This window comes from Xenopus laevis, chromosome 3S, assembly GCF_017654675.1.
Source record: "Xenopus laevis strain J_2021 chromosome 3S, Xenopus_laevis_v10.1, whole genome shotgun sequence".
Classification (NCBI taxonomy): domain Eukaryota; kingdom Metazoa; phylum Chordata; class Amphibia; order Anura; family Pipidae; genus Xenopus; species Xenopus laevis.
The window spans coordinates 61880492-61901835 of record NC_054376.1 but is presented as its reverse complement, the minus strand read 5'-3'; the positions used below and the strand labels follow the sequence as shown (position 1 = coordinate 61901835).

Sequence of the window (21344 nt, the reverse complement as noted above, 5' to 3'; positions counted from 1 at the left end):
ATACAACAAGGTCCAAAGTCCAGGCAAAGGGGTCAGGAAACAGATCAGGAACAAGATTTGGCAATAAGGTACACAGGAAACCCAGGATACACTTTAGGGAAGGTAATCCTATACTTGGGCGCCATTCTGGCGTCTAAACAGGCTTTTTATTTGAATTTGGCGCCTTAGTGACGTCATTGACGTCCTTGCGCCGACGTCGGCGCACTGACGTCATCGCGCCGGCGCCGCTTACCCACGTGGCGGCCATGGGCGCCGCCATCTTGGGAGCGACGCCGGCAGGAGAGGACGCGCCGCCCGGAGCTCTTGGACCTGCTCCGGGCGGCGCTCGTGACAGTATAACAACAAGAGGGCGCCTACTCTGAGCTAGAGTCCTGCATGGGTCCATTTTTTTGAACCCGTACCCGACCCGTATCCGCAAACTGCAATCTGCAACCCGTACTCACAAACGCATTCTTACCCACTTGGACCCGCTAGCCGACCCACAAGTACCTTATCTGCAACACGGACCCGCTGACCATCAAGAATCAGGAAGCGCGGTCATTGTAAACCGGAAGTGACGTCATCAGAAGTAGCCGTGATCAGAAAAAAAAGAAGTAAAACAGGAAGTGCTGTTATTGTAAACCGGAAGTGACATCATCAGAAGTAGCCGTGATCAGGAAAAAAAGGAGTAAGACCCACGTCTTTACCCGCACCCGGAACTTCTACCCGCAACCCGCAGGGTACCGCAGGTTGTTGCGGGTAACCCGCAGGTACCGACCCGCTGCAGGACTCTACTCTGAGCCCAGGTTCTGGCCTGGAAATATTTTTTTAAAGCAGTACAAATAACATGTTTTATAAAGTATTTATATGTGGTGCGGCATAAATGTGGCCTCAGCATTATCTCTAAATATAAATAAGCATATCTGTTGCCGGGATTGTCTGCGTGAAGGTGCAAAGGGCCTGGAGCCATATGAATGCCCATGCTACTTGTGACACTCCTAAAAAAGGGCTCTGGTAGGTCTAAAACATTGCCACATATTGTGGGACTAATAAAGCACTAAAGTGAGTCTGGGAGGTGTCACATACTGTATAGGGAGGAAGTATTAAAAAACAGATGCAGAGCAGCAGAGGAAGTCTCTTACTAAATAATTACAAAGTTTAGAATAGTTTATCTTTAGCAGTTGTGCACAAACTGAAAAACGTGCAACCTGGAACACATATATTAATCAACAAAACACAAGTGCAAATGATAATTTTCCAAATGACAGTCTGCATGCTTGGGTTCAAGACTCCCTTTGCAGTGTGCAATCTGTAAGGCACTTTAAGTTAGTATTGAATTTTTCAGCAGAAACTGCAATATGCCAAGAAAAAGCCGTATTATTGAGCTCAATGGGATCCACGGGATTGGAAATAAACTTTGCAGAAATACGCAGCATATTTTCAATGTGGCAGCCAAACTCGCGAGATGGATTGTGCATCTACATATTTGCAGTGTTATCTGCTGCTGATGTAATTACGATGCTGATTGACAATCAGTCCAGCTACATTTTGCACATAAATTGCTTTCCCTCTTGGCTTTTTTCACGTTTAATAAAATGTAATTCTTCTGAGCTGAATTGTGGGAAAGGAAAAAAACAGAAATGCATGTTGGGAAAAAAAAACTACAGGCTGAAAAATGCACATTATCATGTGAATGTGGTTTCTTTAGCGTGTTTACACTCAACCGCATGTTTTGCATGTAAAAACGCCCCGTTTGACCTCGCCTCTTAGTATGAAGGAGTATTTATGACAGGAAATATGCATTCGTCCCTAACTGGGTTTTGCAATCTTTGCCACTGTTATTTTTATAATAGTAATTAATAAGTGGAAACATATGCAGGACCATCATGCTGTGGTTTCTCCAGTTCTTCCCGCTGTGTGGTGGGTAATGTAACTGATTTTACACCATCCCATTACTTTACTGTCCATTTTTCACACAATTATCACCACTCACACTTTCTCATTTAGGTCCCTTCCTCTAGACATGGCAGGTAATATGTAGGGCAACTGAACCTGGACAGAACTTACAAAATATGCATGGCCTGAGTCCTATCCCTGATGGGTTTTTAGATTCACAGAAATGTACACATTTCTGTCAGTTGAATTAAACATATAGTCAGAAGAATGTGATGAATATGATGTCAATCGATTTTTCTTCCGCTATAAACTTACTTTATGACCACATCATATTCTAGGCTGGGAACTAACTCCCCCATTTGTTCCTTGGTAGATTAAAAGCATGTAAATTACCCATCATCAAAGGGAATAAAGTGACTTTGAAAAGGTTGAAAAAACGGTTTAACAAGTGAATCAAACAGACCGCCAATATCAGAAGGGAATCAGCTAATAAAAAGGATGTGACACACGGCTCTCACTTGTGTCTGTATGCAACACGTCAGCTTGTGATAGATTATGTTAGTAGTAGTTTCAAATCCTGTCTTTCTTTTCAATACTTTTTTTAGTCTGTCTGCAGAATACATAAAGCATCATTTACACAGTAGTATACAAACAGCACAGTACCATGCACACAGTGCCCTTTTTGGCTGCAAATTGCCATGTTGCAATACCAGTGATGCAGCATTTTAACAACATTCCAGCATCATTGCAGCTGTGGGCCAAGTTGCATCTACAACAGTTGTAAGAGATTCTGGTAGTGCTAGAACCATAAGCGATGGGTGGAATCACACTTGCACATCATTCAGATGTGTGAGGTAGAGAGTGCCAGTGGGCACAGGCTGTAACAGAGTCCTATATTACCATATACACAAAATGTATTACTTACTCTGCATTTTAGTTTGATTACCTATCCTAGCAAAACTGTTTCCCCATTGGAGGCGTGGGTTAATAGATCCTGTAGTCCAGTTGGTGTAAACAAAAATATTTTTTTGCCATAAAATACTCTATTAGTCCACACCTTTGGTGGGGAAAGCAATTTTGCTAAGACAAGTGCCTTTAATAGGTAATAATACATTACAGCATTTTGCTATAAGTTTTGGAAACCTGGCTTTACAGCATGAGGGCAACTTGACACTTATGCTAATTGGTTGACATTTAACAATACTCTTTGGGGGGAATGTAATAGTTTCGCTAGCTCAAAAACCTGCGAAAAGATGTTTGCGAATGTTAGCGACCATGTTTGCTTCCTTTTTAACTGATTAGACTTCAACGACTTAATTCTAAAGTTTGCGAACAAATAGTTTTTGCAAACGTTCGCAGTGGACGTAATAAAATTTTTGCCATCGCAAAACCTTTAATGCAACAAAATATTTAATGAAACTCCAGAGCAGATGTAAATGGCAAACCTTTGCTTTGCGAAAATGCGCAATGTAATATTCGCCAGCAACTGATTTTACATAGCGATCAGTCCTAAACATAAGCAAAGACGCCATTTTAAATAACGCCTGAGACTTTACATCCCCCCTATAGGTTTATATATGTGTGTGTCTACTTACCACTGTTTACTATCTGCTAGTTTATTGAAATACATGACCAACAAGTGTTTGGAGAATCTACAGGAAAGATTTTTTTTGAAGACTATCCCTATTCTTCCACAGCAAATTAATTTCACTTCTGATGAATTTCAACCCGAGGATATATAGATGCTTCTGGTCATCAACAGCCAAAATCTGCTTTGTGAAAGTGGCTCTAATCTCACCCATTATCAGTACATCACTGCCAGGAAACTGCCATTCCGAACAACAGATTTTAGTGCATCTACTGTATATTATACAAAGGCCTATATAGAATTTGCACATACCATAGCACATCTTCTGGGAAAAGTATAACTTTTTAATTTACCGTTGGGAGAAGACTGCTCAGCAAAAATTAATTAGTTAAGATTAGCTATGAGCAACTTCGCTATGAGCAACTTCGCTATGAGCAACTTCGGCCAAATAGTTCTGCCTTTGATATTTAAAAACATGGATGGATTTGTTGTATGAGCTGCTTTATTTAAAACTACATTCAGTGAAATATATTCAGCTGAACTGCATTGCCTCATGACCTAAGGATTAATAGAGTCTGAACTTTGTTCACCTACCCACATACCTTCTGCTACATATCCTATTACATAACTACTTTAGAAGATCTTATAAGTAAAACTTTAATTTTGCAAAATGTGCTCAAAAATCATTTTGCTCACCTGTCTGTACATATATTGCCACCTGTAAATATATACTGCATGTGTCTGTCACAATCAGTGTCGGACTGAGCTGGCGGGACATTGGGAAAAAACCCAGTGGGCCATGCTGACCCAGGCTGGCTCTACCTCCCAGGCCTGCTCCTCCAGAACTCAAACAGACAAAATTATTCCCACCAGTATAAATTTTAAGGATCTAACTCCAAGAGAGAATTCTTATTTCCTTTTTAACATGCAGCTAACTATCCTAGTTAAAAGTCATGTTTAATATGAGTCATATTTATAATACCTCTTCATTGTCAGTTTAAGCATATAGTATTATTATACTGCCTGTGCATTATTTCAAATATTTCATCACACATCAGAGATTAAAAGAGCAAATTCTAAATACTATTGGACCCTCATATGTGTCTACACTAATCAACACGCAGAATAAATTGCTTGACATCTGTGTATAAATATTAGATATCATTATATAGTGCAGCATGCCTATTATCAGTGTAGATTGTTCAGTGTATAGATATTTATATACTCCTTTGTGAGTTCATCACTCTAAAGATACTCTGAGTCATTACATTGTGCAAAATGACCATTGATTGTCAGGTTAAAAATACTCAGCAATATTCTTCAGTAGGGAACATTCATTATCAATGTATAGATACTAAGTATAATTACATGGTGCAAAATGCTTATTGTAACTGGGTCGTTGTAAAATGCATAGCCGTCATTGGAGCAGAGCTACACACACTTTACTGCTTTTTGTTTGAAAGTCCTACTGTTAAAAGCTCAGCTATTTCACTTGATCTAGATTTGTTTTTAATATTTTGACCATATTTTCTCTTTAACAGGCACAGAGAGGAAAAAGTTATATTTGTTTCAACAAAGCAATATGTGTAGTTTGCTAAAATCAGTGATAATAAAATGAGGCATTGGCCTGCATAGTTGAAAACGAAGAAGCAGCGGTGAAATCAATACAAAATTATTGTTCAAGGTATAAACATATGAAAAATAATTCAGGGCTCTTGTGCTGACCTGGTACAATATGCAAATAGTAAAACATTAGGAGCAAATAAGCATGTTTTTTAATACTTAATACAATATTAGTTCCCAGAATTCTACCATTTGGTCCAATACAGAACTGAAACTGAACCCTAACTTGCATTTTAAATTAAAAAAATTCATCAACAATTGTCACCTCCAGTTGTTCAGTGTCTAAAGTCAAGTGTCTTTGAATAGTTCAAAGCACTATGGGTTCATCCAAATTGCTGAAATCCAAATCGTTACCCTAAGCCTGTGTGCAACATGTGCCATATCTTGTGTGCAAGATAAGTCACAATTAAAATCTTCTAGGCTTTATAATAGTTAATGTGTGCTTTAAAGGAACATTGACATATTCCTATGTATTTTCATAGGAACTGGTGCAATATTTTTTGCTTTAAAAACTGCCCAGCCTAGGATTTTTACCACAACTGACATTCTGACACTGATTAAGGTTGCTTTGCTCGGTGTACCAGATGCAGCAGTCATGTTGGACTGGAGGCTTAATTAACCTTTAATAGGCTGGAATACTGTTTTCATTTGTACTCACTCCAGCCTATGCTAGGATCACCTGAAGCTCACTCACCAAGTATCATTGGGCTGGGAGTTGCTTCAGGGGCACTTTTCTATGGAAAGAATATATTGCATAATCTTTTCTGTTAATGCTGACATATCACAAGAATTATTAATAGGAACTTAATAGGAACTTATTAAGGGACTTGTCAATATCACTTTAATCCTTGTGGTCTCATAATGCAACTCCTAGCCAAATATACATGTACAACTGACTGGCCACAGTCATAATGTATAGTTACATAGTTAAATTGGGTTGAAAAAAGACAAAGTCCATCAAGTTCAACCCCTCCAAATGAAAACCCAGCATCCATACACACACCCCTCCCTACTTTTAATTAAAATTCTATATACCCATACCTATACTAACTATAGAGCTTAGTATCACAATAGCCTTTGATATTATGTCTGTCCAAAAAATCATCCAAGTCATTCTTAAAGGCATTAACTGAATCAGCCATCACAACATCACCCGGCAGTGCATTCCACAATCTCACTGTCCTCACTGTGAAGAACCCCCTACGTTGCTTCAAATGAAGGGGTGGCCTCTGGTACGGTCATAATCTATCTTTTAGCAAGGCTTAGAATTAAACCACATAACACATGCTGTACCTCTAGCCAGGCATATACCTATAAGTACAACCAATATATGCCTTGAAGGGTCTCAGGAACGTAAGCATGGAAATTCAAGAGCCCCCCGATAAGGCTTGTTAATTTTAAATGAAGGTCCCATAAAAACTTGAAAAGATATGGAGAGATTGGTGGGAGCCAGAATGTTATTTGGGTATGTTGGAGGAAGGCTTTTGATGATTGATGCAGGGACCTTTTGGAGGCGACTATAAATGAAGGTAGACCTAGATTAATACAGGGTACAAGTATGGGATCCGTTATCTGCAAATACATTATCCTAAAAGTTCTGCAATACTGGAAGGCTGTCTCCCATAGACTGAAAATTAATGAAATAATCCAAATTTTTAAACATGATCCTGTTCCTTTTTTCCAAGGATAAGAAGAAAAAACAGCGGAGCACCGTGAGAGTCCAGTAAAAGTATTAAAAAATGGAAAATTTTATTCAGTAAGCATGTAAAAACAGGTTACAGCAGCAGTTCACCCTGGCTGCCCGCTTAACGCGTTTCGTGGCGTCCTGCCACTTCATCAGAAGCTGACGGCAGCCAACCTTCAACTCCTTAAAAACCCTCCAAGTAAACACACCCACAAAAACCATTAACCCCATCCAGCCCAAAAGAATAAAAAATGCAATGGTACTTAGAATAAACAAGCAACCCTCCCTATCAGAACAGAAACAGTCAAATATACACAAATACAAAATAGCAAAATAGTTTGTGCGTTGATAGCATAATTTGTAACAATGTGATTGGTGTAAAATAAGCAACAATATATATAAAGACTATATATAAAACTAAACCATTAGATCCCAAATCCCACCCACAAAAAGTGAATGAATTATCCCATACCAATAAAAGACAAATTGACATAAATATATCAGCCAAACCAAGAGCATTACCAAGAGCATTACCAAGAGCTGTTCCTTTTTTGTCTGTAATAATAAAGTTCCTTGTACTTGATCCCAACTAAGATATTATTTATACTTATTGGAGGTAAGACAATCCTATTGGGTTTAAATAATAATTTTTTTTTTATTAGACTTAAGACATGGCATCCCACTGTCAGATGCTTCAAAACAAACACAATTGAGTGTGTATGATAACAAATAGAATGCTATTTCAGTGTAATCTGCAAATTCAAATGTCATACTCTCAGGAGTGCTGTGCCAATGAGGCTAGTTTAGAAACTCACCTCAAGCGGCAGCACCCCACTGGTTACAGGGGCAGCAAAAATTGGTAACTTTAAAAGTTTGTCTCTTCTAGCACTGAGATCACAATTGAGCTATATATATATATATATATATATATATATATATATATATATATATATATATATATATATATATATATATATATATATATATATATATATATATATATGATATATATATATATATATATATTGGATATATATTTCAATACACAATAAAAAAACACTATAATATGGCTTTCCTTCCTGAGACTAATAACTGCAGAATACAGCTATATCACAGGTAGCATCAGGTGGTATCTCACATTACACTACACCTCCCGTGTAGTTAAAAAATGTATAGAAATATTTAAACATCCTTGATATACATCACACTGATGATGTAAGAACTCACTAATCTTTAGAGTATGACGCCCTCTGTGTGCTCTTCTGAATCTTTGGGACATTACAAAGCAGCACTGTGATTATAATGCTGCTTTTGCCCATGGTTGTCTCACCATGTACTTTTTCAAATCAATTAGTTTTTGTGGGTCTCTATTGCCCTTTTACATCTCTTGCCTTGAACCACCATTTCGTGATGGTCTCTCTGCTGCCTTAGTGATCACCTGACCAGAAATACTACATTGAGACCTACAACAACGGTATAGTTTTTGAGGGGTATAGAGAAGGGAATAGTTTTCCTTTGACCAGAACTTAGTTGAATTAATGTAGCCAGGGAGCTCAAATTCCTTAACAAAATCCTTAAAGTGATACTGGCACTAAAAAATTTTTTTTCAAAATATTAATCTACATCAAAAGTTACCTTTAGGCCATGTTGATAATTTTTCACTGATAGTTCTGCTTTTGGAAGTAATTGTCACTTGAAGTTCCTAAACCTGTTTTGCCAACCTGATTGTCCCATCTCAGCCTGTCAGTTAGAGTTTCTAATGCTAACGGACTACTGCTGCACAAATATGGCAGCCTCCCTCAAAGAGGAACAGGATAGTAAGAAAGGTAATGTAAAAGCATCAGGCAAATACTTTTATGTCAAAATTATAAACAGAATTCAAAGACAATGTTATGATATGTTATGCGACATGCGTGTGTGCAGATGATGCAGGGCCGGAACTAGGGGTAGGCAGAGTAGGCACGTGCCTAGGGCACAAAGCTGAGGGGGCGCCAGGCACGTACCTGCTCTGTCGCCTACCCCGTGTCCGGTCCTGTGTCTCCCTGACTGGCGTCGGTAATTTCTGTTTTAAATGCGATTTCGCGCATGCACGCCGGCGCCGTGCCTGGCCAGGTTGCCTAGGGCGCCTGGCCGGGTTGGCCCAGCTCTGAGATGATGCTCTGCGCATGCGCAGAAGATGTGCCGTACCGTTAACTTTCTTTTCTGGGGGAGCAGGTCTGGGCCGGCAGGGGCCCACCGGGTTTTTTCCCAGGTGTCCCGCCGGCCCAGTCTGACAATGAACCTATTGCTGTCACAGTGTCATATGAATCATAATTTAAAAGGGTTGTTCAACTTCCAAACACTTTTTTTCAGTTCAATTGTTTTCAGATTGCTCACTAGAAAATAAAGACTTTTTTCAATTGCTTTCCATTTTTTACCATTTTTTTTTACAGACTTTCTGCCATATTGCGATCGGGGAAGCCCGTCTGAGGGCCCCATACACAGGCCATTAAGCTGCCGACTCGGTCTGTCGGCAGCTTTTATCGGCCGTGTATGGCCACCTTTAGTTGATAAAAGGTATGAAAAATCTCAATTATGAGGAAAGACTGGCCAAGTTGGGGTTGTTCACACTGGATGTGCTTGAGGGGTGATATGATAACTATGTCTAAATAATATATAGGGGGATCATATAATAATCTCTCTAATGCTTTATTTACCAGTAGGTCTTTCCAGCTGACACTTGGGCACCCATTCTGATTAGAAGAAAGGAGGTTCTGGCTAAATATTCAGAAGGTTTTTTTTATGTTGTCTGTTTTTTCTTACATAAGCTGTCATTTGAGAAAAAAAGTTGTACGCGTTTTGCTAAATCTGCCCTCATGCATATCAGTCAAAAAAATGGTGAATCTGTGTAAAATGAGCAACATTTCTTGTATTGCAAAACTGTACAATTGTATTTTATGTCTTGCAAATTGTGTTTATTGCTGTGAGGGATGCACTAGATCCATAATTTTCGGATATGGATGGAAACTTAAATCCTCCACAAACGATTTGGTCCAATCTGAAACCAACTCCAAACCCTAATTTACATATTCACATTAGTAAAATAAAAAATGCATAAATTCTGAACAAAAAATGGTCTGTCAATGGTCCAGTTGTCCGATACAGATTTAGTTCCACTGAATACATACAATTTAGACATATCCAAACCCTGCATTAAGCGGTGTGATAATACACAACCAAATCCCAGGAGTCAGTAATTCCCTATTTACACCTTTTCAATAAAAGGGAATATTTACATTTTAATTAAAAAAAACAACAATGTAATTGTTCTGCCTCCACTGTTGCCTTGAAGTTTATAAAATGTATAAAATAGCTGAAGCCTTAATTTCAGTGTTTTTTGTCAGTCCATAAGTCTATTCATAATAGGAGACAGAGCAGCTTTATAAAACAGAACCAACGCCCAGTGTGCCCCACTTGACTTTTCTTGCCCCAGTGAAAAAAAACTTGATCATAGTAGTTACAAATCCCTAGAACTGGGAGTACGAGGCCAAAAATTAGCAATCTGACATTATGATAGAAAGGGGGTAAAAGTAGAAAAGTACACAGCAGTGATATTGGGGTCAACTTAGAGATATTATATAAGAATCTTGATTAGGGGGCAAGAGAAACTTCTAATGGGGTATGATACCAAATAGAGAGCAAACAGCAAAATATATATGTTTTAGTACTATCCCTATTTTTCTGAACATGTCCCAGTGCCAACAGTTCTTCCCTGTATTAATTGAAAATGCAGGAAGGCTTCCTTAATTTATACAGTGAATATGATAATGCTAAAAAATAGTATCACCTCCATTTAGCACCAAGCACAAAAATAATACACTGTCAGCCCTCCTGCTGAATGTTTACAGTGACACGTTGATCAACATAACATGACTATAGTATTCTTGCTTTGTAGTAATGCCATCCACATTCTGATCAGTGAAAACAGGAATACTGTGTAATACAACACTGCCAACATAACACACATAACATCAGGCAGAAGGGCCAACCACTCAGAGTCCATGAAAACAAACTGCAGGATACCAGGCTGCACACAGAACAGAAAATATTGCACATGGAGAATCATTTCTGCATTGGTTTCAGTGAACAGAGGAGAATTAATTAAAAGCTATGAAAGGTAGCAAACCATCTTAGAATAATGGTATCAATGTGATATCATAAAACAACAAAAAAAGATATACTGGACAAGCATAAGTAACAGGGAAAACCTGATTACAAATTGTAACAATAAAAAAAAAATCTAAAATGTGCCATGTTGTACACATCTCACAGTAAAAAAACAAATACCTCCCAGCAAATAATAGAATGTATTTATCTAGGCAATATTTTTACATGGTCCTTATACTGATCTGCTATTGTAATATTGCTCTTCATCATATATTACATTGTATAATTGTTACTCTCAACCTTTCTAATCTGTTCCAAGTAATTCTGGCAGTTCAAGGGTTACATCACTTTAATGTGTGTTGTGTGGAGGTCACCAGCTGCACCTGTAGCACAATATCCCTACTCCTTCATGCATATCAAGCACTTCAAATCCACCTGCACAGCTTAAACCTACCACGAGCATGGGCAGAATAGAGTTAAAGCATGCACACGCTGCAGACACGTATATACCCCCCTCCCTGAGCACATACTATATAAAGTGGCTAAGGGCAGAAAGAAGACATTAACACAGACATCCCCAGACTCACCAGTTGTACATTGCTAACCGCACAGAGATGTCTGCTGTGCCTCTGACTAGGATGCTGCCGCTCAGGTTTCTCACTCACCTGCTGCTTCTCTCCTTCATTCCACTCTATTTTTGCATGGAATTTTCTGAAGATGCTAGAAATATAGAAAAAATCAGGAGAGGAAATCAGTGGGCAATTGGTAAGTACAAATTCAATAATAAGTGCACAGCTGCTCAGTGATGGAGACTTGTATAATGTAGTGTCAGTCATGTACAATAACTGTGGCAGCATTAAAGGAAGTGGTAAGTAAATGCTTAAAAGACAAAACAATATCCATTGCCTTGATACTTTTATTTTAACTCACTTCTAATGTGTTATGGGATGATCTGCAACAGGCGAATCAACTGACAGAACCATGGCTTCTCAGCCATGGTTCTGTCAGTTGATTCGCCTGTTGCAGATCAGGCGAACTTTGACATGGCTTCTGGGAATCACATGTATTACACTACTGTAAATTTAACCCTCATTTTCAGAAGCAACAGCATCTCAGTAAATCAAGACAAATCCTTTAGGTAAAGCCACAAACACTGATAAAACTTGTATTGTTTTCACTGTAATCATTTCTACGACATATTGTCAAAATTTTGTGTGGATAGTGGATGTTGTCATATTTTGAGCTAATGTTATTCAGATTTCTGATTCTTTACCACATTAATGAAAATATGCAGCTCTGCTCTTACAATTGTCATGCACAAACGGTTTCTATCCTGCAAGGTGAAAACATTTGTGACATAGTATGTGACATTCTAACTTGTAAAAAAAAAAACAAAAACAATAATGGTGCCATGTACAACAGAGGTCAGACAGCATGCACCGATGAGTAACCAGGAGTACCATTACTGGTACTACATAAACTTGTGTGAGTTATTTTACAATATAGGTTTCCTGGATGCCTGGTTATGGAGTACAATTATGTTTTATGTATATAACAACATTTTGCATCTGGAAAATGTACCCAACTAAAGCCCCTAGCACCAGAACATTTTTCTTTGCCGATTATAGGACTAGGTTAAACTAATTGTTATAATTGCAGCTAGTTGTAGCTGCATTGAGAATATCAGTGACATACTGTAGCTCACTTCCCACTGCCAGCAATAAGAATAAGCAGTAAGGATACTGGCTGTTCTGAACCTCTGATTATAACTCCATAAGACTTACTGGCTTTTTTTTAAGACAATACACATAGCTGCAAAGTACAACATAGCTCATCAGACTATGTGAATTTAAATGCTATTAGTACTGTCAATTCATTTTAATGAATTTTCACTTAGAAAAAAATACATTTTGACCAAAACACCTATAATCATATAGGGCAGGGATTCTTAACCTATGGCTCTGGTCCCCATGTTGCTTAGGGTGGTCCACTTTATGCTCTTAAATATAATGTATATATATATATATAGTATATATAGTTTGAATAACTGATTTTTTCTGTTCTTCTAGTAGACATATGTGCCTTGACAAAAGTCAAAACTTGAAAGTATGCCTAAAAATGTAATAATATACTGGAGGAGGTTTATAAATCTGTTGTATTAATGGTTCTGGAAATTTACACTAGTCTACTAGTCATAGGCAAGTAAAAATATAATAATTTGCCTATACAGGTTTAGGATCAGTAAATGAGAATAAAGCTGTTCCTTTTAACATTGCTGTTTGAAAAAAAGGGCTGCTTGTCTCAGTGGCGTAACTAGTTGTTACTGGGCCCCATAGCAAATTCAATTTAGGGCCCCAAAATATTTATAAGTTGGCCTATTTTACCAAGCTATATTAAAATTGCTAATTAATTAGGGTCTCACTGGGCCCCCTACACTCCTGGGCCCCCCTGCAACCGCAGGGTCTGCTTCCTCTATAGTTACGCCCCTGGCTTGTCTATTATTTTGTCTTTGGAATAATGATTCAGGTTCAGATATTTATGAACCAACTTATTCCCCAGAGACAATTGGGAATAGATGAAGATAGAAGAGATTAAAACTAGATGTACCCTATCAGAATCTTCTTCTTCTTATATATGCCAATGCCCCAACTTCTTCAGGGAGCCTGTCCCATGCCCCCTTTGGTCTTACACAGGAAACACTATGAGCAGACATCTCCTGCTCTCCTAGACCCCAGTGCCCTGCGTGTCCCCATCTTCAGGTGCAGTTGGGTTGCATGCTGCCATTTAATTTGTGCCATCCTAGCAGCCTTAGAAAAATTTAATTTGTCACTGAAATACTTAAGGGCCCACCAAAAACCACTGAATCAGTCTTATCCTCTGTAAAAAAAGAACCCACAAAGAATACTATCAACTGGATCCTACTAGAGTACCAATGACTACATCCTACTAAAAGTTAAATTGAAGGTTGACCAGCCCTTTAATAGCATGCTTTCATCATAAATGCACTTAACTTAAGAGATTTCTAAACTAATGTGTCTTATTTTGGGAAACAAACAATAAGCAAGACCTTGGCATTTAGGGGTCATGTAGTCATTGGTCTTAAGGTTGTTACTGGTTTAATAACTCAACATCTGATTGGTTGCTAAGGGTTACTATGTGGCCAAACTTAAGACTTTTTATTACATTACAACGACATCTTCAAGTCACATTGAGTAGGGGCAGGGACAATTCTGTCACCTCTGCTCCCTGAGGACTTACATTATAGTAATATGGGATTCTTAGTACAAACTAATTGACACCATACTTAATGATATATTATACTGTCATCAAATAATACTCCATTTGCCTATATCTACCAATATGTAAAAGCCCTTGCAGAGCCTAAGGGTTCATACTGATGAGCTTTTGACCTTGCGTTCCCCTACAATCTGTTTAAAGCATTCAACCACAGGGGAGCACAGGAAGAAAGGCAATTTATTTTTTCTAAGGGGCCTGTACTCACACAGATGCATGTAAGTAGCATGTACAGTAAGTGGCAAAAGCAGGTTAAATGCAACATGTGTTATGTGGTTTCCATATATTCTAAAAGTAATATGATAACTTTTCATAGGGCATTTCATGGGTAAAAAGAGCCTGCAAGACACATATAATCCATCTGAACAGGACATGGATTCAGAAGACTTTCGTCCAAGAATCATTGAAATGATAAGAGGCACCTTCCGGCAAGAGCCGATTAGAGCACTGTCGCCCAGAAAGCAAGATGAAATACAGGTAGAATGTTTACTGGGGTTATTTTCTATATGGGTTTCACACTACTGTACACTTAAAGAGTACCTGTCACCCAGACATAAAACGCAGCATAATAAAAGCCCTTTTCAAATTAAGCATGAAACCCAAATTTTATTTAATTAAAACATCCATACCTATAAACTTGTTATAAACTTGTTTAAAAGTCTCAGCTGTTTGTCAAATATTGCTTTCACTTTCCATTCAGCGATTCCTTGATGTCACTGCACTCCCCATATTCCTTCCCTCCTCATCATCTAATTGTGTAGACACAATGATGCATGATGCAAAGCTTAATAACAGTGTCCACAAAATTGTGCCTGCCTGCTTGATGTGATTGTGAATTCTAAGACTAAAATATGTAAATAATTTAAATAGTGTAAGTGACTTTTTTTTTATACTTAAATAACATCATAAAATAGGATATGGATTATTTCTTAGGGTGTCAGGTTCCCTTTAAGTAAGGTGTTAATATGAGATTATGGTCTGGTCAGTTTTACAGTCAGAGAGTTGATACCACAAACAAACATAAAAACTGCAATACCATAGAAGTTTAATGACTGTTGAAATCACTATAAAATTGGAGTTAAAATCAGTGACCTGGGGTATGGGCCTGCTGGAGTCGCAAAAAAGGTATTTGGCTGGGGAGCTTTTTTACGCAGTGCAAGGGGCACAAGAATGGTGGGGGAGCAGCAGGGGACCTGTGTGCACATGCTGTACCTAGGCTACTCTAGTTACTATGTACCATAGTTAAAGAAGCCATCTTCCAGATTAACCCTGACATTAATAAAGCAATGAAATAGTTATTATATTTTCATATGTTTTAACACATATGCTGTATAATTTATTCCCCTGCATTTCATTTATACAATATAAAAGGAAATGTAAACCCTCATAACATAGTAATGTACATTTTTTCAGACCACTCTTAAAAGCACTTTTGCGATTTAAATTTTTCTTTAGTTTTCAAGATATTAGCGGTTTTTAAAGTAAGATCTTGTGATGACCAGAGAAACATCTAATTACTTTTCTCTGCTCGTTAATTAAGAAGAAAAAGTTCATTTTCTCAACAAATTAATGGTTAGCCGACTTTAGCCTGTTGGCTGAAAAGAGAAGAGCACTCTTTTTACATACATTTTTTGAGGGTTTATATTTCATTAAAGGAAAACTAAAAAAAAAACAAAATGAACACTTAAGCAACAGATAGTTCATATCATATTACAGTAAGTGGCATATTAAAGAATCTTACCAAACTGGAATATATATTTAAGCAAATATTGCCCTTTTACATCTCTTGCCTTGAGCCACCATTTCGTGATGGTCTCTGTGCTGTCTCAGAGATCACCTGACCAGAAATACTACAACTCTAACTGTAACAGGAAGAAGTGTGGAAGCAAAAGACACAACTCTGTCTGTTAATTGGCTCATGTGACCTAACATGTATGGTTTGTTGGTATGTTTGTATGCACCGTGAATCCTACGATCCCAGGGGACGGCCCTTATTTTTTAAAATGGCAATTTTCTATTTATAATTACCCGATGGCACATACTACTAGAAAAGTATATTATTATGAAAATGGTTTATTTACATGAAGCAGGATTTTACATATGAGCTGTTTTATGCAATATCTTTTTATAGAGACCTACATTGTTTGGGGGGTATAGTTTTCCTTTAAAGTCTCAGTACCATACATTCATGTGAAGGGTAAATAAACCTCAAAGACTGCAACTGGAGAAACGCACGTTCCTCCAGGGAACCAGACAACATTTAATTATCCACACCAAAAATCATTACCCTTATTTCATTGGTCTCCTTTACATTTGCTACTATCCTTGCTCCACTTCTTTCCATACCTATGCAGTGTCATACTGGCCTAAAAGGGGTTGTTCACCTTCCAAACACTCTTTTCAATTACTTTCCATTATTTATTTTTTACCGTTTTTCCAAAATCTAAGTTTAAAGTTGAATGTTCGTGTCTCTGGTGTTTCAGTCTGGCAGCTCAGTATTCAGGTGCAGACTCTGAACTATTACAATTTTGCTACATTGAGTTGATACATTTCTCAGCAGCATCTCTGGAGTATTATCAACTATTGTATCAATTCTAACAAGTGCCTGTAATGAAACCCAGAGATTCTGCTCAGCAGGGACAAAGACAAGAAATGTATCAACTAAATGTATCCATTTAGAACAGTTTACAGGGTCGGCGACCCCCGCTCCCAGAGCTGCTTCAGAAGGTGAAAAAAGACACTTGACACTTCAATATTAGAAAAATGGTCATACATAGAAAATAGAAAGTCATTGGAAAAATACATTATTTCTGGTGATCTATCTGAAAACAACTAGTTGTTTGAAGGTGAACCACCCCTTTAAAGAGATACTGACATCAGAAAATAACCTTTTTATTCATCATAACATTGTCTTTGAATGCTATTTATAATTATGCAATAAAAGTATTTACCTGATGCTTTTATATTACTTTTCTTACCCCCATATTCCTCTATGAGGGGGCTGCCATATTTGTGCAGCAGTAGTCCGGTAACATTAAAAACTCTAACTGACAGGTTAAGAAGAGACAGTCAGGTTGGCAAAACAGTCAGGTTTAGGAACTTTAAGTGACAATTACTTACAAAAGCAGAACTATAAGCGAAAACCGATCAACATGACCTATAGGTAACTTTTGATGTACATTAATATTTTATAAAGAACATTTTTTGTGTCAGTATCACTTTAATGGGCCCCGCCAACTGAGTCCCGCTCCGCTGCCTGGACTGTCCCCTCTGCTCAAATTAAGCTGCAAAATCAAGTAGAAGAAACATTTTGGGGCATGGGGAGAGGAGGTGTAGTAGTGTAAGGTTGTATAATAGGAAGAGGGCCCCTTAGTTCACATGGGAGATATTTGAAGTTGCCGTCCCTGTTGGCACTGAATGCCCCAATCTGACTCTATACCTATATTCCATAATAATTCCATGTAATGTTACAATACATTTTTTTCTCTGTATCGAAACAGAACTATAAAAAGAGCAATATTCTCTTGTTATAATCAGGGTCAGTTTGCGGTGTGCGAGGCCCATTAGGGCTGCGAGGGCTCCCCACACCCCCCTCTAGGGATCCTGATACCCACCCATTCACCCACCACACGCACTGTCCTTATACTTAATTTTGCTGCGATTTTAGTGAGGGAGGGCAGTGGTGGATCGATGGGGGAGGTCAGGCTGGGATCAGGGTAGGGTTGGTATGCCCACCAGGGTTTTTTGCAAGTGGCCCAATCAGACCCTGGTTACAGTAATGAGGCAACCAAGTACAATGGGATACCATTACTACGTTACTTAATCCCACATATTTACATGTTCTACTCGTGGATATCATTTCAAAGGAAAAAGCCCTAATATGATATGGCTAGGGAGATTAAACTAGTTATTTTTTCTTAAAGGAAAACTATACCCCCTGAACAATGTAGGTCTCTATAATAAGATATTGCATAAAACAGCTCATGTGTAAATCCCTGCTTCATGTAAATAAACCATTTTCATAATAATATACTTTTTTTTAGTAGTATGTGCCATTTGGTAATCCTAACTAGAATAGAACCAATTAAAATACAGAGTTGTGTCTTTTGCTTCCACACTTCTTCCTGTTACAGTTAGAGCTGCAGTATTTCTGGTCAGGGGATCTCTGAGGCAGCACACAGACCATCAGAAAATGGTGGTTCAAGGCAAGAGATGTAAAAGGGCAATATTTACTTAAATATATATATATATATACCAATTTGGTAAGTTTTTTTAATATGCCACTTAATTTGATATAAACTATTTGTTGCTTAAATATTCATTGTGGGGGTAGAGTTTTCCTTTAATAAATTGTTGTTTATAGAAATACCTATACTTCCAAAACTTATGGTATCTCTCTTTACATTAATAATAATAATCTGCCTACTTGCAAGGCATTACAAAGATAAGAAATCCCTTGAAGCCCATATCATTTGGATTCTTATATTGGACAAACAACAAAGGGCAAATCAGTTATATTAGCAAAATTGCCAATGATTTTAAAGTTATTTATACAAGTAATTACTATTTAAAAGCTGTTTCTGTAGATGCTGCAGATTTAGCTGCAGAGTGTAGCCGAGTCAATAGTCAGAACCTAAAAACAGAGAGGGATAAACAAACACTGCTTTTAACTGCAATTATATTTACAAATAAACTACTGAATTGAATATATATTGGAAAGTTGCTTAGAATTCATTTTCTGTGATTATAAAACCCAACTGTGTGTGTGTATGTAGATGTTATTAATATAAAAAAGTACGTAAAAAAACTTAATAGTAACCTGTAAGCATGTCAATCAAATGAAATCAATTCACCATCTAAGTAAATAATTGTCAGGAATAGCCAGCAGAACTTGAATTTACCTGCATGTTGCCAACTACAATGTCCCTTTATTATCCTGTCAAAAACAATAAAGCCTATACAGACAAGTGCTTGTCCTATAATGACCAGTTTATTTTGTTTTATTTTCTAGTGGATGTTAAAGAAGATCATGGATGATTATATTAAAACGACTCAGAAGTAGCGAAGACACTGTTTCTCCTGTACATACAAAAATATATCTATTTGTGCCTGAGATATACTACATATTTCACATATTCCAAAGGCTGTTGTTTACAAATAAAACCATAAAATGCTTATGAAAATCTGAGTGTTTCAGTTCATACAATGATTTTGGAAGTAATTTTTTTACAAAATTGTTAAAGTAAAAAGCATCATCTATTTAGAATATGTACCGAGTGTTTTTTTCTGCCATTTGAACTAGTGTTCTAAAGAAAACTGTGAATAAAAGCCATTCTTTACTCATAAATCCAAACATTGCGCTTTCTGTATGAATGGTATGTATAAAAGAAAGTGTTTACTTATATAGTCAGCCCTCTACATTTTTACAATGCATTAACAGTACAGAGGGAAAACAAACAATAAATAAAACATAAATACATATCAGAGAAAGATCAATAGGATGACCGAGGCTGCCCTGCATTGTTTACCTTAAAAGCTGAATTTTTAGTGGAAAAAAAACCCTCAAATTTTTCAAGATTTATTAAAACCTAGGATGGAAAAAGACAGAATCCGAAAATCCGGCATCTCAGACCTGCCAAGGTTGTATATATAAGTCAATGGGAGAGGTCCCTATCCTATTTGTAAGTTTATGTGGTCTGCGCTGGAATAAGTCAGGCAGCAATCAGGCACTATAGATCTTCAAGTACATTCACAGCAATCAGAGAAAAACCATCACACCTTAAGATATGGCAAGGAGGTCCCTCTCAGGGGATCTAGGGATCCCATGAGGTATCTTGCTCCTGAGCTCACTCACTGTCTATGTCTGGCGGCTTGATCACCACAAGGGTGTTTACCCAACTACTCTCCTTGTTGGAGCAAGAAAGCTGCTCATTAAACACCTGCCTCTAACTTTCACTCCTAGAGTGACTATAACATAAACTCCTATCAATAAATAAATAAAATTTCTCAACTTGGGGCCCGATACTGTCCAGACAGTGTTGGACTGGAACACCAGGGCCCATCCAAAAATCTTAGACCAGGGGCCCACTCTCAGTATTATTATTCTTCCTCTCCTCACTCATACTGTATTCTACTAGTCTGTTTTCTTTACATTCTATAATCTATTATTCCATCTATTTAGCCTCTTTGTTAAGGAAATAAGGAATGGCCATGAAATAGGCCAAATGTTTAGAAGCAGGAGGGCCTACTGACACCTGGGCCCACTGGAATTTTTCCTGTTATCCCAGTGGGCCAGTCCGAATCTGTCCAGACCCACTCCAGTACCCACCTCCCCCCCACAAGGTGGGATCCAGAAAGTGAGCCCTGAGCATGTGGGCTCCCTTTTAAACACTGCCACCTACTGGGCAAACCTTAAACTACAATGGATCCAGGAAAAGGGACATAGCTGCCGGGGTGAATTAAAATTTTTTATAAAATAATTAAAATTAAAAAAAAGGGTTTTTTTTTTCTCTTTAATAAAAACAGTAACTTGTACTTGATCTCAACTAAGATATACATAATTCATCCTTAGTGGAGCAAAAACTCTGTACCTGCAGAGTTCACTTTGAGAAAAGTTGTAAACAAATGCTCTTAGTAAAAGGGCACTGATTTAGCAAAAAAGCAACATTGCAGTAAATTACCCGTTTGGCTTCATCAGTTGTTAATATTGGATCAAGTGACCTTTAACAACCCAGCGTTTATTACTAATGTGCAAGTAACAGAAAACCTAGGTAAGTATGATCAGCTATGCAGCTATTCTTGTACAGGTATAGGATCCCTTATTCGGAAACCCGATATCCACAAAGCTCCAAATAGACTCCATTTTATCCAAATAATCCAATTTTTTAAAAATGATTTCCTTTTTCTCTGTAGTAATAATAAAACAGTACATTGTACTTGATCCAAACTAAGATATAATTAATCCTTATTGGAAGCAAAACCAGCCTATCGGGTTTATTTAATGTTTACATGAATTTCTAGTAGACTTAAGGCATGGAGACCCAAATTACGGAAAGATCCCTTATCCGGAAAACCACAGGTCCCGAGCATTCTGGATAACAGGTCCCATACCTGTACTTAGAACTGTTGGTAAGA

The 21344-nt window shown here is 37.7% G+C and overlaps 1 protein-coding gene across 1 annotated transcript; it reads left to right on the top strand.

The window, feature by feature from the left end:
- The first annotated feature begins 11529 nt into the window (after positions 1 to 11529).
- Positions 11530 to 19555, top strand: nmb.S (neuromedin B S homeolog). The gene is given in 3 exon segments (NM_001085873.2): positions 11530 to 11681; positions 14527 to 14687; positions 19222 to 19555. Coding segments are annotated over 3 exon segments (363 nt in total). The 5' UTR covers position 11530; the 3' UTR covers positions 19273 to 19555.
- The last annotated feature ends 1789 nt before the right edge of the window (positions 19556 to 21344 follow it).